The sequence below is a fragment of the Grampus griseus genome (genome assembly GCF_964374135.1).
Source record: "Grampus griseus genome assembly, chromosome: 12".
In the NCBI taxonomy this organism is placed as follows: Eukaryota; Metazoa; Chordata; class Mammalia; order Artiodactyla; family Delphinidae; genus Grampus; species Grampus griseus.
The window spans coordinates 22333796-22358213 of record NC_139006.1 but is presented as its reverse complement, the minus strand read 5'-3'; the positions used below and the strand labels follow the sequence as shown (position 1 = coordinate 22358213).

Sequence of the window (24418 nt, the reverse complement as noted above, 5' to 3'; positions counted from 1 at the left end):
TCAATGCAGGGGGCATGGGTTTGATTCCTGGTTGGGGAACTAAGCTCCCGCATGCTGTTCGGTGTGGCCAAAAAAATTTAAAAAAAAAAAAAATGAAGGAAACTGGTTTCTCTGGATCTCTGAAAGGCCAGGGGGGTGTAATAAGTCAGGAACTGTATGAGCTTTAACAGTACTCTCTGTGGAGAGTACAGGTAAGAGCCTGAAATTGGGGGGGAGGGGGTATGGGAGGCAGGCTGCTTAAAGTTCAATTCCAGCTCCTTCACTTATTAGCTGTGACCTTAGAAATTTTGTGTCTGTTTTCTCATATGTAAAATGGGAATAACAACAGTATTTATCTTATAGGATTCTTGTGGGGATTAAATGAAATACCCAGAAATTTTTTTTTTTTTAATTTTTTTGGCTGCACCATAAGGCATGCAGGATCTTAATTCCCTAACCAGGGATCAAACCCTTGCCCCCTGCATTGGGATCGTGGAGTCTTAACCACTGGACCACCAGGGAAGTCCCGACCCATAAAAATTTTAAAACTATGATTAACACACAGCATTCAATACAACCTGATGTCAAAAGATTAAAAACTCAGGTCATGTCAACTCTCCAAGTCTGTTTCCTAATTTGTCAAACGAGAGCATTTGTCTTGGAGGATTTTGAAGCGGGGTGGGGGGGGGGCGGGGGGCGGGCGGGCTCTGGAGCATCCCCTGAGGCCCCGAGTCAGGCACCCTCTCTCTAAACCTCAGCTTCCCCATCTGGAAAGCAAGGGTCAGAACAGTGCCTGCCTCCTGGGGGGTGACGAGGATGAAGACAGTCAGGTAAGCATTTTGCATGGTGCCCAGCTCATAATGAGTCAGGTATCACTGTCATCAGCTACGTTATTTATGATGATACTGGTTACTCTTTGCCTGTCAGATTCTTAAAGGGGGAGGATGATAAAGAAAGCCCTGTGAGTTGTACTTGCAAACCTCTCAACAGTGCTGACCAAACTCTAGTGCTTTTGCAAGCAGATATGCAAAATGAAAGCTGTAAATTCAGGCTCCAAAGGCTTGCAAGATTAATGATCCACATTGTCATACTGAGCTCCCAGCTACTCCACTGATCAAATGCTACATCTGAGCACTGGGGAGGTGGCAAAGACACTGCTGAAGGAACTTCTCCACTGGACTAATTCCACTTATAACATTAAAGCCACCTTGAGGTATGTGCCTGCTCTTAAATGTCTTTTTTTTTTTTTTTTTTTGTGCGGTACGCGGGCCTCTCACTGTTGTGGCCTCTCCCGCTGCGGAGCACAGGCTCTGGACGCGCAGGCTCAGCGGCCATGGCTCACGGGCCCAGCCGCTCCGCGGCATGTGGGATCTTCCCGGACCGGGGCACGAACCCGTGTCCCCCTGCATCGGCAGGCGGACTCTCAACCACTGTGCCACCAGGGAAGCCCTTAAATGTCTTTTTAAAAAACAAAAGAAGAAGAAAATCCTCAAGTTGTGGTGGCTGGTGAATATAAAAGAAATTCAGACCACTCCATGGATGGAGATGGCTGTTCCTCCTCATTTTATGTACAGAGGCATCCCAATAACATAAGCAGGAGTGAATTTGCTGGGAAGCTAATGAGGCTTGGGTTTCAGGTCTCTGCACCTGCATGGGCCTGTACCTAATTTTATATTAATAATTTGGTGTTCTTGCATTAAAAGAACACCCTAAATTATATAAACTTCAGGGCCCACAAAACCTGGATCCACCCCTGATATAAACCAATTGAATTTAAATTCAAGAAGGGAGTTCACCTTTTAAAGGACTCTCAGAGTCACTTCTTAAACAGAGACAAATACTTTCCTCTGCTTATATGTACGAAAAATTAGACCAAATGCTCTGAATAGGATTTCACGAAACATAAAGGTCTAATCAATACATATATAGAATAAACAGTTAGATCCCAACCGCACACCAGTCACTAAATTCCAGATGGATTAAAGACTTAAACCTATAAATGAAAATCCATAAAAATACCAGAATAAAATATAGAAGAACATGTGTATATTAAGTTGGTGAAGTCATTCCAAAAGTCACTCAAAACACGAAAAGGACTGACATGTAAAAAAAGATAAAAGATTAATATCCATAATATATAGGTCCTATAACTGAATTAGAAAAAGACAAACAATAAAGTGGAAAAAACAGGCAAGTCATAAACACTTGATTCACAGAGGAAAGAAATACAAATGGCCAATAAGTCTATGAAAATGATGCCCCAGTGGTAATCAAGGAAATGAAAACTTTAAAAAAATCTACTTTTTTGTCAAATTAGCAAAAATTTAAAAGGCTGATAGCAACCACTGTTGATGAGGATATGGAAAAACAGATATTCTCACCACTATTGGTAGAAGTTAAATTAGGAACTTTTGGAGAGCAATTTGGCCATAACTATTTAAATTTTTTTAGATAAAATTTACATAATAAAATTCACAATTTTAAGCATATAATTCAGTGGTTTTTAGTACTTTCAAAATGTTGTACAACCATCACCACTGTCTAATTCCAGAATATTTCCATCATCTCAAAAAGAAATCCCTTACCCATTAGCAGTAAGTCCTAATTTCCTCCTCCTGTCCCCTGACAACCACTCAACCTACCTTCTGTCTCCATGAATTTGCCTCATCTGGACATTTCATACAAATGGAATCATACAATATGTGGCCTTTCCTGTCTGCTTCTTTCACTTAGCATTATCTAAACTTTAAATGTTCCTATCCTTCAACCCATTTATGCCACTTCTTGATATTTATCATAGACAAATGTTGTTCGTATGTGCCCCAACAGGCGTACTCAAGGATGTTCACTGCACCCATTTAAATAGACAAGTAATAGAAAGAAAAACAAGCCTAAGTATCTACCAATAAAGATATATTTAAATAAACAACAAGGAACTACTGTATAGCACAGGGAACTATACTCAATATCTTATAATAACCTATAACGGAAAAGAATCTGAAAAAGAATATATACATACATGTATAACTGAATCACTTTGCTGGACACTTGAAACCAACACAACATTGTAAATTAACCATACTTCAATTAAAAAAAAGAAAACAGAAACAAAACAACAAAAAAAGATATTTAAATACACCACAGCCCCTCTGTTCTATGAAATACAGTTCAATAGTTTAAAAAACTGAGTACTTTAAGAACTCTCTTCTGACAGTTTTAAGTGAAAAGGGTGCGCTATGCAGGATTTCCTCTAGAGTGGCGGCCTAGGAGTGGAATTTCGGGGACTCGGGGAGGGGGTGTCTCCTCACTGACAGGCCCCTACCATACCCATCACCCCACAGAGCTTATGCCAATTCAGTCTATTCCTGCATGGAAATGAGCTCAGAGCTTCTATTCAATTTATTTATTTATTTTACTTTTTTTTTTTTTCAATTGAGGTTGATTTACAATGTTGTGTCAATTTTCTCTGTACAGCAAAGTGACTCAGTTATACATATATGTATATTCTTTTTCATATTCTTTTCCATGATGGTTTGTCATAGGATATTGAATGTAGTTCCCTGTGCTATACAGTAGGACCTTGTTCTTTATCCATCCTATATTAATCCTTGTCAATCTCATGGGTTTGAAATGTTTCCTTATTGTTGCTTTAATTCTTCTTTTTCTTGATTACTAATAAGATTGAGCCTCTTTTTGTAGTTACAGATTTTTCTCATACTCTATAAATTGCTTGTTATTTGTATCCTTTGCTCCCATTTTTCTGCTTTTTTCTTAGAAACCTTAGAGTTCTTTATATTCAGGGATATATCTGCAATTCTACTTCTAGAAATCTACCTTAAGGGGAAAAAGCTTTTGCACAGGTACACAAGGAAGCATATAAAAGAGTTCTCAGTAAAGCACTGCTTATAATAGGGAAACAGCAGAAACTAAACCTACCTCCTCCTCAGGAGGATAGAAAAATAAATTAGGCTTATTCATCAATGGCTACCATACAGCAGTTAGAATCAATGAGCTACATCGACAAGTACAACACAATACATATCAAAATTGACACTGAGTGAGAGAAAATACCCATTTGCAAAAGGATAAGCCCCCCAGAAAGGGGAATATGCAGAGGATAGTACCATTTATATCAACTTTTACCTCCTGGGTATTTTTTCCCCTGGATTATTTTAAAGTTAGTCTCCTCCCATCCAACTGACCACTGCCCAAGTTGGGAACCCCACAGTCTCAGCCAGATGACCACCACAGCCTTCTAACAGGTCTCCCTGTTTCCAAACTGGTTTACTCCAATCTGTCCTTCACACAGCCACCAAAGGATCTGTCTAAAATATAAACCCTTCACTGGCTCTGCATCCCCCACAGGATAAAGTTAAGACCCTTTATGATCTGAACCCCAGCAGACCTCTCCAGCCTCAACTCTTGCCACTCTACCTATACTTTACATATACCCAACTTCTTAGTTGCCTTTTGGCACTCTGCCCCTAACTAGCATCAAAGAGCACTAGGAAACAACAAGCCTCCTCTCCCACCAGTCTTTTCTCTCTCTGAACACTAGGAATCTGCTGGCCAGCCCTGCAAGATTGGGGAATTACATACCATTCTTTCCCAAAGTCATTTTTAATAAGAACACATTTCAAACACCAAATTGTCAATATAAAATCCAACAGGTGGCTTAAGACATTGCAAGATGGTTTGGTGTGTCACATGACTGGGCCAAAAAAACCAGCCTATATTTCTGATTCAAAAATAACCTAAATGGGCTTCCCTGGTGGCACAGTGGTTGAGAGTCCGCCTGCCGATGCAGGGGATGTGGGTTCGTGCCCCAGTCCGGGAAGATCCCACATGCCGCAGAGCGGCTGGGCCTGTGAGCCATGGCCGCTGGGCCTGCGCGTCCGGAGCCTGTGCTCTGCAACGGGAGAGGCCACAACCGTGAGAGGCCTGCGTACCGCAAAAAAAAAAAAAAAAAAAAAAAAAAAACCTAAACTCCTACTAAGAAATATGGTTCTTGTTAACTGAACCATGTGATTAATATCTGTATTTATGCTTTAAGGGTAATTGTTTCTTTATGCTTTGGAATGAACTGTCTATATCAGTTGAACAGCTGAAATACTGTAATGAATACATTTGTGAGTAATTACATCCCATGTGTTAATGAGCTCAATTCACTTTCCCCACCACACTTTTACATTTCCTATCTGTCTCAGAAAGGTTGTGGAAGAAAAGAAATGGAATATAATGGAAGGAACCAGGATGATTTACTGAAAAGTTTGTACTGATGTGACCATATAAATGAACCTGGAATTTAGTGAAAGGTAGTGTGTCGTACTCAGAGACCCCTCTCACAGTGAGGGCAAGAGCAAGTGCTAAATTATGCAATCCAGACACTAGGGTTCTCACCCCTGCTCCATTCTCCAGCTCCATTCTGCTTCAAATCCTGTCCATTAAGAAGTGGGCTACAAACTCCATTTAAAAAAGGATTTATATCGGGCTTCCCTGGTGGCGCAGTGGTTGAGAATCCGCCTGCCAATGCAGGGGACACGGGTTTGAGCCCTGGTCTGGGAAAATCCCACATGCCGCAGAGCAACTAAGCCCGTGCACCACAACTACTGAGCCTGCGCTCTAGAGCCCACGGGCCATAACTACTGAAGCCTGCGCACCTAGAGCCTGTGCTCTGCAACAAGAGAAGCCACCGTAATGAAAAGCCCGTGCACCACAATGAAGAGTAGCCCCTGCTCGCTGCAACTAGAGAAAAGCCCGTGCACAGCAACTAAGACCCAACGCAGCCAAAAATAAATAAATTTATTAAAAAAAAAAATTAACATCAAGTACTGTGACTTCAGACAAATTATTAGTCCTTTCTGAGCCTTAAATTCTTTGGCTTACAGAAAAGACTCCATTGAGTATTGCAAGAAATATTCAGGTTATAACACTTTGTAAAACTGTAAAACGCTACAGGCGTGTAAGATCTGATCAATATTGTAATCAGAGGCACCCTATTAATATTAACAGCTGTCCTAGAAACTGGAAGCATGTTATAATAATCCTTAGTTTCCCAAATGCAGACTTGAAGCCATAGATTACCTTTATTTGTATGTTCCTGACAATTTACACCGGGAAAAACAGTTAAAGCACGCTCCTCCATATGAACCCCATATGCTGTCTGTGAATCACTTTCATCTCTAAATTAGCAGGATCCAAATTAGGAGGGCTTTCCTACAGTGAAATCTGTTTAAGCAAACATCTGCTGGTTCCCTGAAAAGTTATTTTTTTTCTACAGGTGGCCTTTGAATTTGTGGCCCAAAATTTATGCAAAGAAAATGTAGCCTTTGAGACTAAAGGCTACCCCTTCAGAGAGAGGTAGTATCTTTGAGAACCTGGGCCTCCTCTCAGCCGGGGAGAAGGCGTGCTAGAGAGAAGCTCAGTTCCGGGCCAGGAAGTGCTCAGATTTAATGAAAGTGACAACTGCTTCATCACTGTCAGGGCGATACTGATTGAAAGGACACATTTTTCCTGTTATTAATATTCTTAATCAAAGCATAAAAGGAAGCATATGTTTTAGTTGAATCAAGGCCCATTTTTCTGTTTTGTCAATTACTCATTTGTCAGGATAATGGAATAGGGGAGGCACAAAATGCAATCCCAAAGCCATGAATTCTGCCCTTAGCTTTACCCAAGATTGCCCAAATGACCTTGGGCAAATCACTGAGGGCAGATACTCACCTTGTGTCTGTATCAGTGACAGAGTCAACAACCTCCCCTCAGGCCAGTGAATACTCAGCAAATATTAGACGAGTCATCAAATGACCCTGATGCTTCTGTTAGTGTGACGAGCACATACAGACCCTTTTCTCCTCCAAATGACAGGCCAGTTTTGAGATTATCTTAAGCTACCCCAAAAAGTGGGCTAAGACGTTGAGGGTCTTATTAATTTCTCTAAAATTTCAGGGAAATGGCTTTATGGATACCTCTAACTAAAAAGGAAAATAATAACTGAAAAGATTATGCAAAATCACAAAAGTAACCCAGGTGTCCCAATTCTGAGGTCATCTTATGCTGCAGTGAAAGGTAATAAGCAGAGGGATCAGGAGAAAGTGGCATGTGATTGAAGTCGGAAATCTGACGGGCATGAAGCACCCTGGGCAGACCCTGTAGCGCATCTTATAAAAACAGAGAGGACAGAAGCACAAGACCAGTGGTCTCCCTCTCCCACCACTCCCAGTCTGCAGCGATTTCTCTGTGAAAGACTCTCAGGTCACCAGACAGCTCAGCTGGGCTTGGTGGGGCCGAGAGCCTGCAGTACCCGACCGTAAGCACAGCCAGCACGTCCATCCAGGTGGATGAAGCAGGACAGTCCCCAAGGTGTGACATGGTCCCGAGGCATAGGGCCGCTGGTCCTCAGAAGATGAGTTTGCAATGAGGACCTGGGCCTTTCTGACCCCAAGGCCATGTTTGACCAAAACTGGAGACGATAACCTCATTCTTCCTAGTTAATAAAAAGAGAGGTTGGCCGGGTGAATATAATTAACCATGTGTGCACAGTGAGATTACACAGATAATTCATCAAGCTGTACACTTATCGTTTATACACACACAGACACTATCACAAGATGATACAGCAGTGGAACAGTGAGAGTGGTACCCAAGTCCACAAGTGCCACAGCATCCCACTTTCTGGGGAAAGTCTCTGAAGCCTAGAAGATCCAAAGAAACAGATGACTAGTGTGATCCTGTGACATGCATTAATGCCCAGGAAGAATGCATTTTTCTTCTTTGAGCCTACCTTGGCCTGGACGGCATAAGAAGCCAGGAGCACAGAAGCCTCGGGAGGGCAGTAGATCTTTTCATCTAAAATCTGCTTCTTTACCTGAAAGGGGCAACAGGGGAGACATGATACCGTGTGTGTGGACAGGAGCCGTGCAGGTTGGTCACAGCAAGACACTGCAGCGTGTTCTAATGAGGCCTGTCAACCCAGCCTGCTAATGATTTTCTGACAAAGGGAACGATTTTTTCTTTTTACCGCTGCCGACAGGTTGGGAGCTCGGTCCCCGAGAAGTTATTGGTAAGATGGCTACACAGAAAAAAACCCTTAATCTCTTCTGTTCGTGATCAAATGCCAAAGAGGAAAAACAATCTTCATAGTTAAAAAAAGAGACTGACATCTGGGTTGTGACGGAGGAGAGCTGTGAACTCGGGAAATGTCAGGAGCGGCTCTGGTGGTGATTGCAGCCTCGGCCCCAGCTGAGCACACGCAGAATCAGAGGAAATGGAGTCTGCTTTTAAGTCTTAACACAAGACCAAAGTCAGCGAGGCCACTGAGTTATGACTGCAGGAAAAAAACCCATCACTTTCAATATGCCTGCTCTAAGGAAAAAGGAAGCAATAAAGTTTGATCAATTAACCTTTAAGTCCACTTGAGGTCCGGGAAATATAATTCTTAAGCCATAATGTTGAATTAACATATCTCATTGCATTTAATTTCTTAGACTGGTACGGTGGGTGATGTTCCAGACATAGAGGCAAGACAGCCTCCTGAAGTGAGGGCATGCTGAAATAAACACAACGGGAAAGCCAGCTCTCTTTCACAGACGTCAGCAGTCACCAGATTCATAAAAGTAGTAAATTTTGCCTTGCTCAGCCATGAAAGCGCTCCAACATTTCAGTAGGAGGGGAAATTAAGCCAAAGTCAAATGGAGAATGGGCACTGCTTACAAGAAAGCCATCTCTATATGGCTAGGACATTCTGGGGCCTAGGAGGTCATTTTGTGGTTTCATTCAAAGCAGGGCAACTTTCTAATCCTTCGGTTTTAAGCTGCACTACAGAAAAACTAAACGGGCTTCCCTTTGACATGAAAATATTGGAGAGGGGATATACAAACACACACACTTTTTTTGGCAAACTTTTTTGTGCAAGAGAAATTATTGGAGGGGGTTATTACATTTAACTTAATATTTACTTAATGCAATAATCTGAGGCTCAAACTAATTATAGGAGGCCAGGCTATATGTGTACGTCTGGGCAATCATGTAATTAACGCCCTGCTAGGGTCTTTTCCGTCACTGATGGTGGACACACCAGCCGTTCCAGCGCCAAGCACCATAACTAACCGTGAAACTCGGAAAGTGCTCTGAGCGAGCAGTAGGAACACAAGCAAAACTGACAAGGTTCTCATCCTCACACCAGTCCCCCTAGCTGCACCTCTAGATGGTCAACTAGCTGTCTTTGAACCTATAATTATGGATCTCCTAATTTCTTCAATTCGGTGGAACAATTACTTACGGGGTGCCCACCGTGCACTCAACGAGCCTTGCCTTAAAGGGGCTTACAGTCTAATGAGGGAATAGGTGGAAAATAAGGCAATATAGACAAAGAGTGGCATGAAACATGATGTTTGAAGTACCACATGTGTGGGATTTACCAAGTGTCACTGGAGTTCTGAAGTCCTGCCTTCATGAGAACAGATTTTAAATTTCTGGAAGAACTACTCTTTGCAAGACTCTCTTTTTAGACTTCCTGGGCAACTATTGAGTACTTCGAAGTTAGTGAGGAGCCATCTTCAGAGATGTTTCTAGTTAGGGAGCTACTTGTATGTGTTCTTTCACCATTATACTTTTGCAATTTCATTTGATGCCAATTATCATCACTCAAGTACAGTTCTGTCCTGAAGACTGTTTTTCATTATAGAACCAAAGGGACTGGCTTTCCAGAGGGAGGACATTTTCACAATGTGGAGGCATTTGTGGTCAAATCTGAGGGGTTGGCCCAGGCTGCCTCTGCTGCTACCCCTGGGGGCGGTTCTCTCAAGATCAGGGGGGTAGCATGGAAAGGGGTACCTGCAAGAAAAATAAATGTTGCGTGATCTCCTGAACCAGCTCCTCCTCGGCATTCTCAGGATAAAATTTGGCCAGGAAGTGAAAGGTGACTGGCTCTTCCTTTGAAACGTCATGATCCAGCACCTGCAGAATTACAGAGCAAAAGAAAAACAAGCTAGTTTCGCCCCTCTCCCTCCCAGGCCACCATCAAAGGACCTTCTGCAGGGAGTGTATAAACATTTTTCTCCCTTCTAAATTTATCACATTTCCCAAAGGTTGTGATTCTACAGTTTGAAGCATTCACAAAGTCATCTATAACAGGAGGTAACATTCACTTCACATGGTGAATTAATCAAATTAATCAATATCCCCAAGTGGTGAGTGGAGCTAAGATGATTCAGGCACAAATGTTTTCAAGGCCACAGAGATAGCTAAAAACTAGAAATTTATAACTCAAAGGCCTTGGGCACTATCCTTTACGGTAGGCTGAAGGTTTTTTAATTTTCTCAAGTAGTGGAATCTTCCTTTACTCTTTTGTCTTGCTGACTACCTACAACATTTAGGTCCATACTGGAATGGAGCTTAGAGATGATGAACTAAATATTTGTGAAAGCATCTAAACATTAACTGAGCAACAAAAGTAAAACACGTCCATCATGGCAACCCTTTGTTTCAAGGAACCTCTAGAGATGCCCCACGAAATACTTGAGCACAGCCAGTAAACCACTCTGCCTTTAATATTCTAACAATTTCATCCACCCACTGGAAAGCTTGGGCCAGCTGCTCTCCAGAATGAATTTCATCTCAGGACATAAACATGCCATGTGACAGGCTACAAGGCTCCATTAACATGTGTCATAATTTATTTCCTTTGAGCAGCAGGCTCCACGGCTCCTGAGGCCCCCAATCTAATATCCATTTGGCCAACACTCAGGTACGATTTCAAATTTACTTTGCCGAGAGTCACAAAATGATACTGAAGGTTTTGCTGTCTTTGGTAGATAACTCTGCAGGCTCCTGCCCAAATTCCTGGTCGTGGTGCCCAAGAGATTCAAAATAAACCTGATCTAGGACGCTCTTGCTGGCATGGCAGCACTTGGACATTCATGATCGTTGGGAATTACCATGTGAAATTTATAACCAGCAGGGACCCCAACGTGAAGATTCAGATTACTGCGTACATATGTAAACACAATTTGAACGCCTGAGTTTAGAGTCAAACTGGTAGAAGACGGGAGGCTTTCACTGTTTATCATGCAAAGTAGTAGATAATAGAATGAGGTAGGCAATTGCAGGGGGTAATTGGGGGTAAAAATGAGACACTGACTTACTCAGAGATTCAGGGGTCTTTTAGGAGTCACTGACTAAAACATATGGCCCTGCTCTCAGCGTCTTCATGGATAGGTTGGCAGGTAAGTAGGTGACAGCGTCTCTGTGAGCACATAAGAACCCACGCAGAGGGCAGTTCCCCGAGGCAATATCCATTTCTAAGCCACATTAGAACTGCTGGGAGTCCAGACTTGTACACCAGGCCTCAGAAGCCCCAGAATATCATGAGAACAAAATAGACATTCTTCCTTCACCGCGGGAACCAGGGCACTCTTTATTCCTTAGATCATGTTAATGAATAAATTGAGTTGGGCCATGGTGTTTCTCAAAAATACTCTAAAACATTCCCTAAAGAACAGGAGCCCCAAGAAAATCTTTCAAAGACATAAATTGTGGGAAAAAAACCCAAAACGATAATACAATAGTAATTTCTATCCACGAAGCCTGACTCATGGCTCAGTCAACAGAATGGCATTAAGCCTGAAGCAATCAGGTGACACCCAGTGACAAGAAGGAAGAAGCCAGGGATGGCAGCTGGTCAGTCCTGGGTGGTTCTGCAGGCCCCGGGGTAGCCGGTGAGGAACAGGGGCGGGGTCTCCCTAGGCCCGCATCCTGTCCCGTATAACTTCCTCCGCAACCCGCCCCTCTCTCTGCTGTGTACCCATAATGCCCCATGATGAGCAATAAGCTAGACACATGCTCAGGGGAAATCTAGAGCTCATGCCAGCCCCACTGGTGTCATCAGGGTCTGGGCCCACCTTCTTGTCCATCTTGAGCCAGGCCACGGTGTCCTTGATTGTATACTGCAGGCCAAAGAACCAGGTTTCCCGAAGCCCCAGGGTCCGGCACACCAAGTCAAACAGGTCCTTCCCCTTCCACTTCATCTGCAAGGGAACAAACCAACAGGGGAAGACAGCTGAGCCCAAGTGGTAATCTGCTCACAGGAAAACCTTTTCTCTGCTCCCCCGACCTCAGGTTCTGAAAGATGGGGATGACGCTAAGATGGCTGAGGAGCACAGAATTCCTAAATAATTGTAAACCCTCCTACACAAAACCATGAGTGGGAAAATAATAATTAGAGCTTAATGGCTTAATCACTGCAAAGCATACACAATACCTCCCTTGGACAGTTCCTTACAGATCTTAATATGCCCAAAGCTGCCAATTTAGGAAAGCTGGTAAATAACGTCCACATTTAAGAGTCAAGCTTCTCCCATTAACCCAAGGTTAGCTTCTAGAGACATTCGTTTCCTCAAGATTTTCTTGTTGATTTTCTTTTTAATCATGACTCTGCCCTTTTATAAAAGGCTAGCTTTTTAAAATGTAAAGACTAGTTTTACTTGATTTTTTTTTAAAACGCAACATAGGGTACGAAGTTGTAACTGACGTCACAAATCATGGGGAAAAAGAACCACTAGAGACCAGCCAGTCCAATCACGGGTCTCTCCCCATCATGATGTGTAACCAAGGCCAAAGAGGAGGTGTCCACCCACAGCCACATGCAGCAACTCCAAACTCTTGTATCGAAACCCAGGGGACAAACAGACAGGAATATACCGTAGTGTGCTAATCCCGTAGCCTCATTTTCAAAAGGACCTGAAGCAATGGCTGCTAAGCCCATTTCTCAGCTCTTCAATCTTGTGGCCAGAAAAGCAGGTTCAATATCATAATAGGGGAAGAAAATACCCAGGAGCTTAGTAAATGTTGCCACCCGTGATGCAGCCACCCATAGCGGCTGCTGGCCTCGACCCCAGTCAGTGGCCCCCAAGTATCAGGTGGACATTCAAATGGACACCTGCGTACAGGGATGAGCACAAGACACATCACGGAGATGGTGGGCACAGATGGTGGATTTAAATACGAGGTCACCAGACATCGGAAGAGGAAGACCACCTGACTGCAGGGGCGTCTGTCCTTCTCCTGCTCTCATTAGAAATTTCCACCCAAGGTCCTGGCACGCTGAAGATGCACAATGAAAAGGAACTGGGGAAGTTCAGGGTTCAGAGACTTCTTATAAAAGCAAGAAGGAAAAAAAATAAGTTAGACCTCTAAAATCTGATTGGTGTTTGCTAAAACCTGATTCTAGAGGATTTTTCAAGCAGGCCTTCTATTTTTAATATATGTGAATGGACGGTGTGTTCCCTACGAGGAACTCAACAGGAAAGCCCATCCTTCTCCGTGTGTATATTCAAAGTCCAAAAGCAAAGAAGCAGCCTAGATGGAAGCACACCGAAACTGCAGCAGACGCAGGGTGGAGATATGGACTAGCTTTTGTCCTTCTCCAAAAGACGCTCTAGCCCTGCCCCCGTCCCCTCTCTGTGACTTCAGTGGGGCCCCTGAAACACTACAAAGGTTGAGTTCTTTAGAAATTATTTTGAGTAAAATAAAATAAAATGTTTTATTTTAAAAAGATGATCTTCCCCTTTTGTAAGGCTTAATAATGCTTGTTGGCACACCTGTGTCCCAGTCTGACACTGGGACAAAGGGTTTTTTAATTCACGGTAGGTTTTAATTCCTACGGGCGGACTTCACTGAAGAAATGTTATTTTGGAAAACTAGGAGCTTCAGGATGCTGATTATCCTCTTGTTTCTATTTTAAGCCAGTACATAGTATATAAATTATAAATGACTACTTTGCTACAAGATAATGTAACACTTAAGAGCACACATTAACTTGGAGAAGTGAAATACCCAAGGGCCAAGAAGATCAAGGTAATGATCCCCAATCCGCCATAACTCACGGCCACCGCAGGGCGGGCTCTGGCAGGGCGGGCTCTGGCACGAGGGGCTGTCTGCAAGTGGGTGTGTGGTACATCTAAACGAGAGCTACCAAGAAAATGGTGAGTGGATTTCCTGATTTGGGAGCTTAAATTCTCAAACATAATCTCGTATTAATGCAGTTTTCTACTTCCTTGTTTCTAAAATGCAAAATTATCTCTGTTGAATGCAGAGACAATGTCTTTGCTACTGTGGAGCTTGCAATAAAGTGAAGAGAGGGTAAATTTTTTCACACCGATTCAGAATGCCTGGCTTATATTTTCAACTTTAAGAATTGTAGGGTGTCAAATTGGAAATGAGTCTGAGTAATTAATTACCCACAGTAGACCTGTCCCATTTTTGTATAAGGAAACATTCTTTGGCAGCCTGCTACAGCAGACAACTGGCCTTCTTCTTGGTGGTCTAAGGTAGGCAACCCCCCAGATCGCCTCTTTTTCTGCTCTGTGGGGTTCCTTTCATCTTGCTCTCCTCCAGCACTCCCCAGCCACCTTTTCCAGTAAGTAACTGGTATCTTAACACTCTTCTCCCACCCTAAAACAAAACCCATTTTCAGAAGAGCCCGGTATTTATTGCTCCTTTACAGCTCAATGTGAATTAAAGCCTCTGCTTCCTCTCATCTAATCCTTTTTTTGGCTGCACCTCGAAGCCTGTGGGACCTCAGTTCCCCGACCAGGGATTGAACACTGTCCACAGCAGTGAAAGCCTGGAATCCTAACCACTAGGCCACCAGGGAACTCCCCATCCTCTCAGCTAATCTTTCAGCAAGCATTACACAGCACATCCTATGTGCCCAGCAATATTAGACACTGAGGATGTGAAATTCTGGAAGAATGTTCCCTGCCGAAGACTCAAGTAACGACCCAGGTTGGAAAAAGCTTTAAAGAACAAGGGAGAATTAGTTAAAGGAGAAAAGGAAATAAGTCTAAAAACAGACAAACGTCATGGTCTCTACAGGGAACTGCATGTCATCTGGCAGAGGTGAAACAGACAGCCTGAACTCAGTGGGCCTGGTGGGGATGGACCAGGACTCTCCATATACCCAGAGGCAGAGGAATGATGGGATCAGACCTGCATTCTAGAATGTGCACTAACAACAGGTTGGAGGAAAGGAGCCTGGAATCAAGCAGGGCAGAAGGGAGGCCAACTCCCACCTTGATGAAGGCAGTGCGAAGGAGAGAAAGCCTGAGAACTAGAAAAGCATCAAGAGAAACATCTGAATTCCTGGCTTGAGCATCAGGTGGTTCCAGTAGAGGAGGGATGGAAGACAGGAGAAGCAGGAGCAGCAAGTTTTGAGGGAAACAGATGAGTAATTAAGTTCTAGACAAAGCAAGATAGGGTGCCTGAGGAAACCATGTAGAGATGTCCTAAATACACCTGATTTTAAGTCTTAGCTCTATTTACAAAATAAAGTGTTCTAGTTTTTAGTCATTAAGTTTTTCTCTTGGGCTAAATCTAACCTCCAATGTGTTGTTACCTACATGAGGGTGCACTTTTCAACATGCCTTCCCCAAATGTATGAGGCTTGCTTAGTCTTCCTAATTTGGGTTTCTACTTCTTCACAAACAGGAACCACCGGTCACAGTTACTCCTGGTGGTTCTTGGGACACCCTGAGGATGGGAGGTCTTGGGTTGCAATGGGCCTTCCTTGGTGCTGCTGACTCGCAAGAGCATGAGCACACCCACCTCCAGTTCTATCACTGGTCCACTGCGCTGTGCTGATGTGGGAAGGTGATGTGACCACCTAAGCATCTCCCTAGATCGTAGGCACCTCAGAACAAGAGCAACGCCGGTCATCTCTCTACTCCCCACAGCACCCGCCGAGTGTGCACACACAAGACGTGGCAAACGATGGCTGTGCGACAGAACAGACTTGACCACTTCAAAACCTGAGGCTCAAAAGTGTAAAGCAAAATGAACCCCCATTCGTCCACTCCTTCGACAAACATTTAGTGAACACACGCTGTGTCCGAGCACCAGCCGAGGTGCAGGGGATAAATGGGGGACAGAAGACAACAGGCCCAGGGTGTGAACCTGTCAGAAACAGATAATCATTCCCCTCGCCCCACACACAAATCAGCTCTGGGTGTGGTGGTCAGCACTATAGCACCCAGTGCCACAACAGGGACATCAGGGACTGGAGGGACCCTCTCTCTTGAACGGGTGGGCAATGGCATCTGAACTGGTGGGAAAGAGAAGCCAAGTGAAGACCAGCCTTGGGGAAGGAAGAGAGAGCAGGCAAGTGTGTTACAGGCAGAGGGAAGAGCATATGCGAAGGTCTAGAGGTCTAGATGGTTCTTGTAGGAAATGACAGTATTGTAGTTCAGTTTGGCTGGAGAACAGAGGCTGGGGAACACTTGCTGTACTTTCAACTACCATCTAAAATCAATTCTTGGGAATTCTCTGGCAGTCCAGTGGTTAGGACTCCATGCTTCCACTGCAGGGGGCACGGTTGGGGAACTAAGATCCCGAAAGCCATATGGCATGGCCAAAAAAAATTAAAAATAAAACCAATTCTTTGTCTCCTAACTCTGACCTGTCGTGTGAACCACAGAAAGCTGTCTGAGTGGCTGTTTTCTCCTTTTTCCCTAGGATGGAACATAACTCGTACCATTCTAGATGTACAGGAGAGAAGCTAAATCATTACATAAGATGGATGCTTCCGAAGATTAGGGCTTAATTCCTTCCAGGAACCAGTCTAAAAGGCAGAGAGAAACAGTGGTTATCTAACATCGGTATGAATCTCAGTGCTGCCGCTGTGTGACCTTGGGCAAGTTATTGAACTTCCCTGTGCTTTGCAACAGGGATAATAAACAGAACCTGTTTTAGCAGATTGATCTCAGGATTAAGTGCACTGATACATTTGAAAAGCCTAAGAAGGTGCCACAGTAAATACTCAATAAAAGGTGGTGATTACTCATTCTAACCCCGCCTCTTCTTATATTCTCAAGGGGCATCGTTTAAAGCCTCCAGTTGTGTTCCACTCCACGCATGATGGATGGCAGATCAGAAAGGGCACCATCAATTCTCATCGTGCTAACCGAGCCATCACTCACTTGACAAACATTTATTGAGCACCCACTACATCCTAGTCACTGCGCTTGGCCCCAGAGATGAATGATGAATCTGGGACAAGACGCTGTCCCTATTCACAGCTGATGGGGAAGACAGGTGAACGGATAAGGAAAGTGCAACCTGGCAAATGCTCACAGAACAGAGGACTGAGGGAACGCAGCTCGGGCCTGGGGGTCTGTGAGTGGCTTCCCTGGGGAGATGCCGTCTGAGCTGGGTCTCAAAAGCCAGGCAGCAGCTGGTCCTCTGGTGAAGGGGCTGAAGGAAGAGAGGTCACTCCAGCCGGAGGGAACAGCATGTCTGCCGCTTGGGTCCAGGCTGTTGTCAAGTGAAGGAACGCTCTTTGCGTTCTTCTGGTATCTGACAAGCAGCGTGACTGTCCTATCTGCAGTACTGAATGTTCAGTGCGGTACTGTGTACATGGCTTCAGCCCCACGCGTGTGACAGCTTGCACCCACCACAGCCACTCAGGGCCTGGGTTGTTCAGTCCCTGCTCTGAGCAGCCAGGCCCCCCTGAACAATACCTGCCACGTCTCTAAGGAGCCACGACCAGTGGGATGAGTCTCGTGTTTCTTTTTTTATTAAAATATTTTCTCTTCTGATACCTGCTAGCACATAAGCCATTCAGGCTTTGCACTTATGCTACTTACAGGCCTTTTTGGAGGGTTTGTCATTTTTCCCGAACAGATTGCCAAAAAGAGAACAGTCCCTGGTGCTGATGAAATGTTCACCTGAACTCATCTCTTCCGCCCTGGGGCAAGTGTTCCACTGCTCCACATACCCCCTCACCCCCGCCTCTGCTCAGCCCAGTGAAGGGAGGGAGGCGACGAGGCAGGGGCTCATCTTGCAGGCAGAAAAGGAGCGGTGGAGGGAGGGAGAAAGGAGATTTGCAGGAAGGAGTCGGACTCCATGTCCTGTGGGCTCCAGCTCTGTGGGCCTCGGCCTCCAGATGCCCTTGAAGCTCAGGGCAAATGGCAGGGAGTCTGGGCGCACGGCGCGTCTTGCATCGTGGCTGTGTTCTTGCATTACTTTAACGGGCTGCGGTGCTATTTCCCAGATCCATCCCATGCCTCTATCACAGATGGATGTGTATGAACTTTATAAACAGGACTAAGTGCTGTCAGCTTGTTATCTTTTGTAGGGGCTGGATTTATGAGCTTTACCCAGAGTGAAGTGCTTGTCATTTATCAACCTCAAATGTTTTAAGGAAATAGCACTAAGCACTTAGGCTCTGCAGCAGGAACGTAGCTGGAATGCAGCACTTTTCTGTTGTTGGAAGCAACTGGCACCAATAACCTACAGGACCAATCAGGGTCTATTAACCGGGGAAGCATTTTGAATAACGTCTGAGACATCTTCTTACAACAGGCCAGGTTTAGACTCACAACTCTAAAACTACCACTTGTTTTTTTGGCTTTGGCAGCCTTCGCATTGCATTTCTCGCACTGCTTTCTCTGGGCCGTGCAGAGAATCGAATGTGGCTGCCATGTGTGAAATGCCTGAGAATCAGAAGCCCCAGAGAAACTTCAGCTTTACGGAGAAGACTCAGACCTGGAGAAGCTAGCAGAGAAGTGACATCCCATTTCATAGATGTCGGGGGACAGGATTATCAGCCACACAAGAGATGCTATTTGACTGGCTGTCTACTCCACAGAAGAGGAAAGAGAACCGACGGACAGACCCGGCATTCACTTATCAGGGTTTCTTCTAATTAGTTCACAAGTTGCCCCAGCATTTTCCATAAAAACTATTGAAAGGTTAGCTCCCTTACAGACAGAGCAATAGAAGGGACCGTACCTCCCCGGGCTCAGGACACATGTAGCGTGTTTACCGTGATTTCGGGAACGCAAGAGCAAGGAGGGCTGTGATCTCCCCTCTCCACGTTCACCCCTAATTGACTTTTGCAGTCGTGGCTGCCCTACGAGAACTGATTTCAGAGAAGAGTTGAGAATTTAAGATGCTGATGTGCTGGATCCAAACCTAAATACAACTTTTATTGGTCTGTTTTGAAAAAACAGATGCCAAACACCTCCATTTACAAGATAAACACAATGGAAAGAGTTATAAAAATGATTTTGCTGTGCAGTAGTGAATAATGAGTCCCATTAAAATCTATTCCAGTTAATCAAAGAGGATAAAAGAGTGCAGTAAATGGGGGTGTAAAACCGACCCTCCCCGACTCATACCATGGAAGCAGGTTCTGTGTCTCATGTCTGTGTTTCCTGTCGTGGTTAAGGACACACACACCACTCCTAATCAGCCATTATTTCTGAGGGAAAAGGAGACCCTCCAAATAGAAACAAGATTTTAGCCAAAAAAAGAGACTCGTCTCTTTGCTCTACCAATCACGACCCCCAAATCCCTTATCTCGATCTGCACAAAATCTCACAAACCTGAAACCTCCTTTTTGCAAAAACAAAACAAAACAAAACAAAAAACTCAATTCCAATCTTGCCCTGTCAGTTTCTGCCATAATCAACCACAGCAAGTAATTTTCCTCTCCCAGCCCTCCAATCATCGCTGTTAGTATGCTGAATCTATTTAAATCATTGGTTTCAAGGCCCTCCACCAATTACTTCCTCTCTCCTCCAACCAACTGCTCTGCCTTGTTACAAGGCAGCCTCTGCCCTCCCTGGTCAGCAAACCTACATGCCTCTAGTTACCCACAACCAGACCTTTCTAAGATTCCTTCTTTATCTCACCACTGTCTCCCTCCCACGCATACAATACCAGATATGTGAGTTAGTATGTACTTTACATACACGGAAAAATGAGGTGTCTGTCTCTGCCCAAGATTCCTGTCCTTCCTGCAATTCTGCAGATCATAAATTCCTTGAAGACAAGGGCTAACACACACACACACACACACACACACACACACACACACACACACTCTCTCTCTCTCTCTCTCTCTCTCTCTCTCTCTCTCTCTCCCCCCTTCTCCTTTCCTCTTTCTCTCTCTCTAAGTCTCCCAGGACCCACACAAGTGCTGTATAATCTGTGGCCACTTCACAAATGCTTGTGGTTGGCTGATGATGTTGATGATAATGATGATGATACCTAAGCTGAGCCTTCTGAGTAGAACAGTCTTCTAGGTAATGATTGCAATGAAGCAAGAATTTATGACACTCCTCATTAAAATTCTAATTGCATAATTGGGCCTGAAGGTATATACCCGCCCCCTTTGGGGACACACACTGATCTCCACTCTCTAAAAATACCTTGGCAAGGAAATCTAAATCTCAAAAAGCCAACCAAGAAAAATTTCCACAGAACAAGAGACCAGTAAGAAACAGATCACAGCGCCTCGGCAAGCCACAAAACGGAGGTTTTAAACTCTGAGAAGTCTTTCAAAACAAAATGGATTATAGATTTTTTGGGGGGAGAAAAGTTCTTATGTTTGCAGCTCCTGGCACATTGCCTGCTTTAGCGGAGACAGGTTCTAGCAGCGGCCGTGAGCCCAGAGAGGGGATCTGCGTCCTAAACTCCCCTGTCCACCACGCACAACCTTGGGTGAGCCACACAGCTCAACTGCGCTTCAGTTTCTTCACCTGTCAATCAATTGTGCCCCCATGCAAGGCCCAAATTTTATAATGCTGTGAAAAAAGATGAGAGGCTTGAAGCTTTGACAGTCAGCTGACAGATGACAAAGCAAAAAGAAACAATAGTTATATGCTATAAAAGCAATGCAATTCCTCCAAAGTAAAGAAGACAATCTCTATCTTTGGAATTTAACTCACAACATGAGGGCAATCACGGCCTTGTCAAATAGCTATGAAACACCCAAACCCGCTGTGTTGGGAAAGTCGCTTAACCTCTCTGGGTCTCAGCTTCCACACTCATCAAGTGGGCTTGCAGGATTAATACCCTCTGAGTCTACGAGCTTGAGATGGTTTTGTATAAACCGTGGAGTATTTTTCACTGCTATAATCATTTTCTTTTAATCCTTTAACATCCCATTCTATATCTTAAAATCGTTTGGGGGGATGTCAATGACCCTTAACACTTAATTTCTGTGTGCTTTCTACTTTCCCTTACGCAGGTACTGCCACTGCAATCATGTTCCTTACTACTAATAATCAGGAGTTGACTTACAATAATGAACTCTAATGCAACAAAAATGGTGATTGTCATGCTAATGAAAAATACAAGTTTTTTAGCACCAAGCATGCTGTTGATATTCAGCAATTACCAATGATTACAAATGTTTCCTACTAGAGCATGGACTTGAGGATATGGGGAGGGGGAAGGGTAAGCTGTGACAAAGTGAGAGAGTGGCATGGACATATATACACTACCAAATGTAAAACAGATAGCTAGTGGGAAGTAGCCGCATAGCACAGGGAGATCAGCTAGGTGGTTTGTGACCACCTAGAGGGGTGGGATAGGGAGGGTGGGAGGGAGGGAGACGCAAGAGGGAAGAGATATGGGAACATATGTATATGTATAACTGATTCCCTGTTATAAAGCAGAAACTAACACGCCATAGTAAAGCAATTATACTCCAATAAAGATGTTAAAAAAAATGTTTCAAACACTGAGAATAAGAATTCTGCAGAGAGCTATGAATAGGAAACAATAGTAAATTCAGTGCTGGCAGCACAAAGCTCAATTTCAAATGCCTAAACATGAAGTAAAATGAACAGACTCTGAAACACCACCCATGACTAAGTGTTACCCAGTGGATTAACTCCTCCTGCCCTGGACTCTGTGAAAATTGTGATTTATATTTAAAAGTACTTCAAAAAAAGGAGAGGAAAAAGGCCAATTCCTTTAGAAATGATGTGCTCTGACCCCACCTAGTGGTGTCGCAGTGATTCCTGAACTAGGACAAGTGCCTCAACTCAGCACAGGTGACTGAAGATTTCCCGAGATCAGCACTAAATTGGTAATAAATTTTTGCTTGACAAAAATGTACTAAAGCGGGCTTCCCTGTTGGCGCAGTGGTTAAGTCCGCCTGCCAATGCAGGAGACATGGGTTCGAGCCCTGGGCCTGGAAGATCCCACATGCCGCGGAGCAACGAAGCCCGTGAGCCACAACTACTGAGCTCTGCGCTCTAGAACCTGAGAGCCACAACTACTGAAGCCTGTGCACCTAGAGCCTGCGCTCCACAACAAGAGAAGCCACTGTAATGAGAAGCCCGCGCACCACAATGAAGAGTAGCCCCTGCTCGCCACAACTAGAGAAAGCCACGCGCAGCAACGAAGACCCAACGCAGCCAAAAATTTAAAAAATTTTTTTAAAAAGTACTAAAACATGTGGACTTAGAATCTAAATCAGACAAAGCACAGACAGGAGGATGGAACACATCATCCTGTCACAAACCAGAGAAGCCTCGTCATCAGCTGGCTAAAATGATTACCAGCTCTGAGAAAACTCAATTCTGGGTTTTTAAGACCACAAATGCTTTTTTAACTTCTGAAATTAAGAATAAACAAGCACCAAAAATGTTCTTGGAGAAGAATGCAAAACTAGCATGAATAATTGGAGAAGTCATCAAAAACAAAAGAGAAAAATTTCAAAATGACACATGGGGGACAAAGGAATCGAGAATAATGAAGCATGGCAGAAATCAGAAAAGAATCCTGCTATCACAGTGGACATCAAGCTAAATAGAGACCATTTATAGAGCATATTACAAAGAAGATCCTTAAGTATATGGCATAAGGTAAAGCTCACTATATTTAGACTAATTGTGGAGTCTAGAGGGTCTATAATTACAAAGCCATGGATAATCTGAAGAAGATTCAAAGAAAATGAAGGAGATGATTAAAGGAGAAAATTTACAGTGCCTCTAGCATGAGACCTTTCCTCTTTATTCTCACACTCCCAACTCATGATATGAAGCTAATGTTTACCAAGTGCTTACTACGGTCGGGCCCTGGGCTAAGTGCCTGTAAAGGTCTACCTCAAATACTATTATTCTCATTTAGAATAATAGTATTTAGGTTTAGAGAGGTAAGTCTAAGATCCATCAGGGAGACGGGGGCAGTGGTGGGTCTTCCTTCCACCTAAGCCAACTTACCCCATCAGGATGCTGGCTCTTTTCCCTAAGCAATATTTGTTCTGTCCTCTAGCAGATTTTCTCATACCTACATGCTCAAACCCTGAAATGACTTCCTACCTAAGGAGGAAATATGAAACAGAAAGTTGCACAATGAGCTTCTTCTGCCCAGATCACCTAAAATAGGATGCGAAGCTGAGAGCCTTTGAAATCAAGTTCTTCCCCCTGTTTTACAGTGGAAAAACTGAGGCCTGGGAGAAAAAAGAGATTTGCCCAAGGTCACAGAAGAGCTCCACGGAGAAGCCAGGGTTCAAACACCAGTTTGAACTCCCTCCTGGAGTTTACATCCTGGAAGGGAATCATTTGCCTCAATCTTGGGGTGTCTAGGATTTAACATCTTACTGAAATCACCAGAGTTGTTCTGCCTTCTCCTTTTGAAAGTTTCGCCCGTTATGGACCACTGTATGTCCACTTGTATGCTGGAATGATCTGTAATGTTGGTATTTAATCCAATCATAATTGTGCTTGGGTATGTGAAAATGATTGGGATGCCAACAAACCGGAGAAGGAGGCTTTGGTTTTGATATAAGATGGTATTAGGATCTCTCACAACTCAAGTTCGAGAAATTTTTCATATTTGGCTCTTCTTACTGATAGATTGAATTATCAGAGTAAAATTCCTACCTAGAAAAGAAGTAACAAAACCATTTAGCCTCCTGGCAAATTACATTCAGCATCCGCTTTCTCAAAATGACAACTATCAAATCTTTCAAGTGGAAAAATCCTCCACAGCATCAAGCCAATTATGCAAGGCAGTAAGTGGTGCAAGAAAGAGATGTTTCCCCCTATCTCTGCAGTCTGAAATGATTAGCATCATTAACATGATTCGTATGTTAACTACCACTGGTTCTGAATTTGAGTCCTTCTTAGAAAGCCACCTACATTTGACCTCAATAAAACCAAGAATTCCTCAAGTACCATCTCTCTTTTCTTCAAAATGCATCTTTGCATTAGCATCTTCTCGCATTAGCATCTTGCTCAGTTAATGTACAACATAAAAATAGAGCAGGAGAGCAAGACTAGTGGCTTCTCAGAGTTCTCTCCATCATCATAAATCAAACTACCATTACTTTCGACAGAATATTTGAACATGGTTTACAAAGAGGTATTTTCACTGGAAATTTGAGGTTTGATGAGATACGATGGCTGGACAAATCACAACAGGGCAGTCAGTGCCCATGGTGACCCAAGCCTCCTGCTTTAGGCTGACTATAGTCCCTTCCTTTCTGCCCAGCACTAAGCATTCCATGAGTCCTTAGAACAACCTTGCAGGGTCAGTAATAGTAGTTCCATTTTACTGATGTGCATACTGAGGTTCAGAGAGCTTGAGTATCTTATCCAAGCTTTAAGTGGTTTAGCTGGAATTCAAGCCCAGGTCTGTCTTA

General features: G+C 43.8%; 1 protein-coding gene across 5 annotated transcripts in view; it reads right to left on the bottom strand.

Annotated features, from left to right (window-relative positions):
• The window catches only part of NF2 (NF2, moesin-ezrin-radixin like (MERLIN) tumor suppressor), a gene marked incomplete at its 3' end in the record, with an annotated part of 78623 nt that overhangs the window by 40884 nt on the left and 13321 nt on the right, over window positions 1-24418 (bottom strand). For all 5 annotated transcript variants that reach the window (XM_082668099.1, XM_082668098.1, XM_082668097.1 and 2 more), the window contains exons 2-4: window positions 11880-12005; window positions 9814-9936; window positions 7763-7846 (exon numbers count right to left, since the gene is read on the bottom strand). In XM_082668099.1, coding sequence (XP_082524225.1) covers window positions 7763-7846; window positions 9814-9936; window positions 11880-12005 — 333 coding nt within the window. The remainder of the gene's footprint in view (window positions 1-7762; window positions 7847-9813; window positions 9937-11879; window positions 12006-24418) is intronic.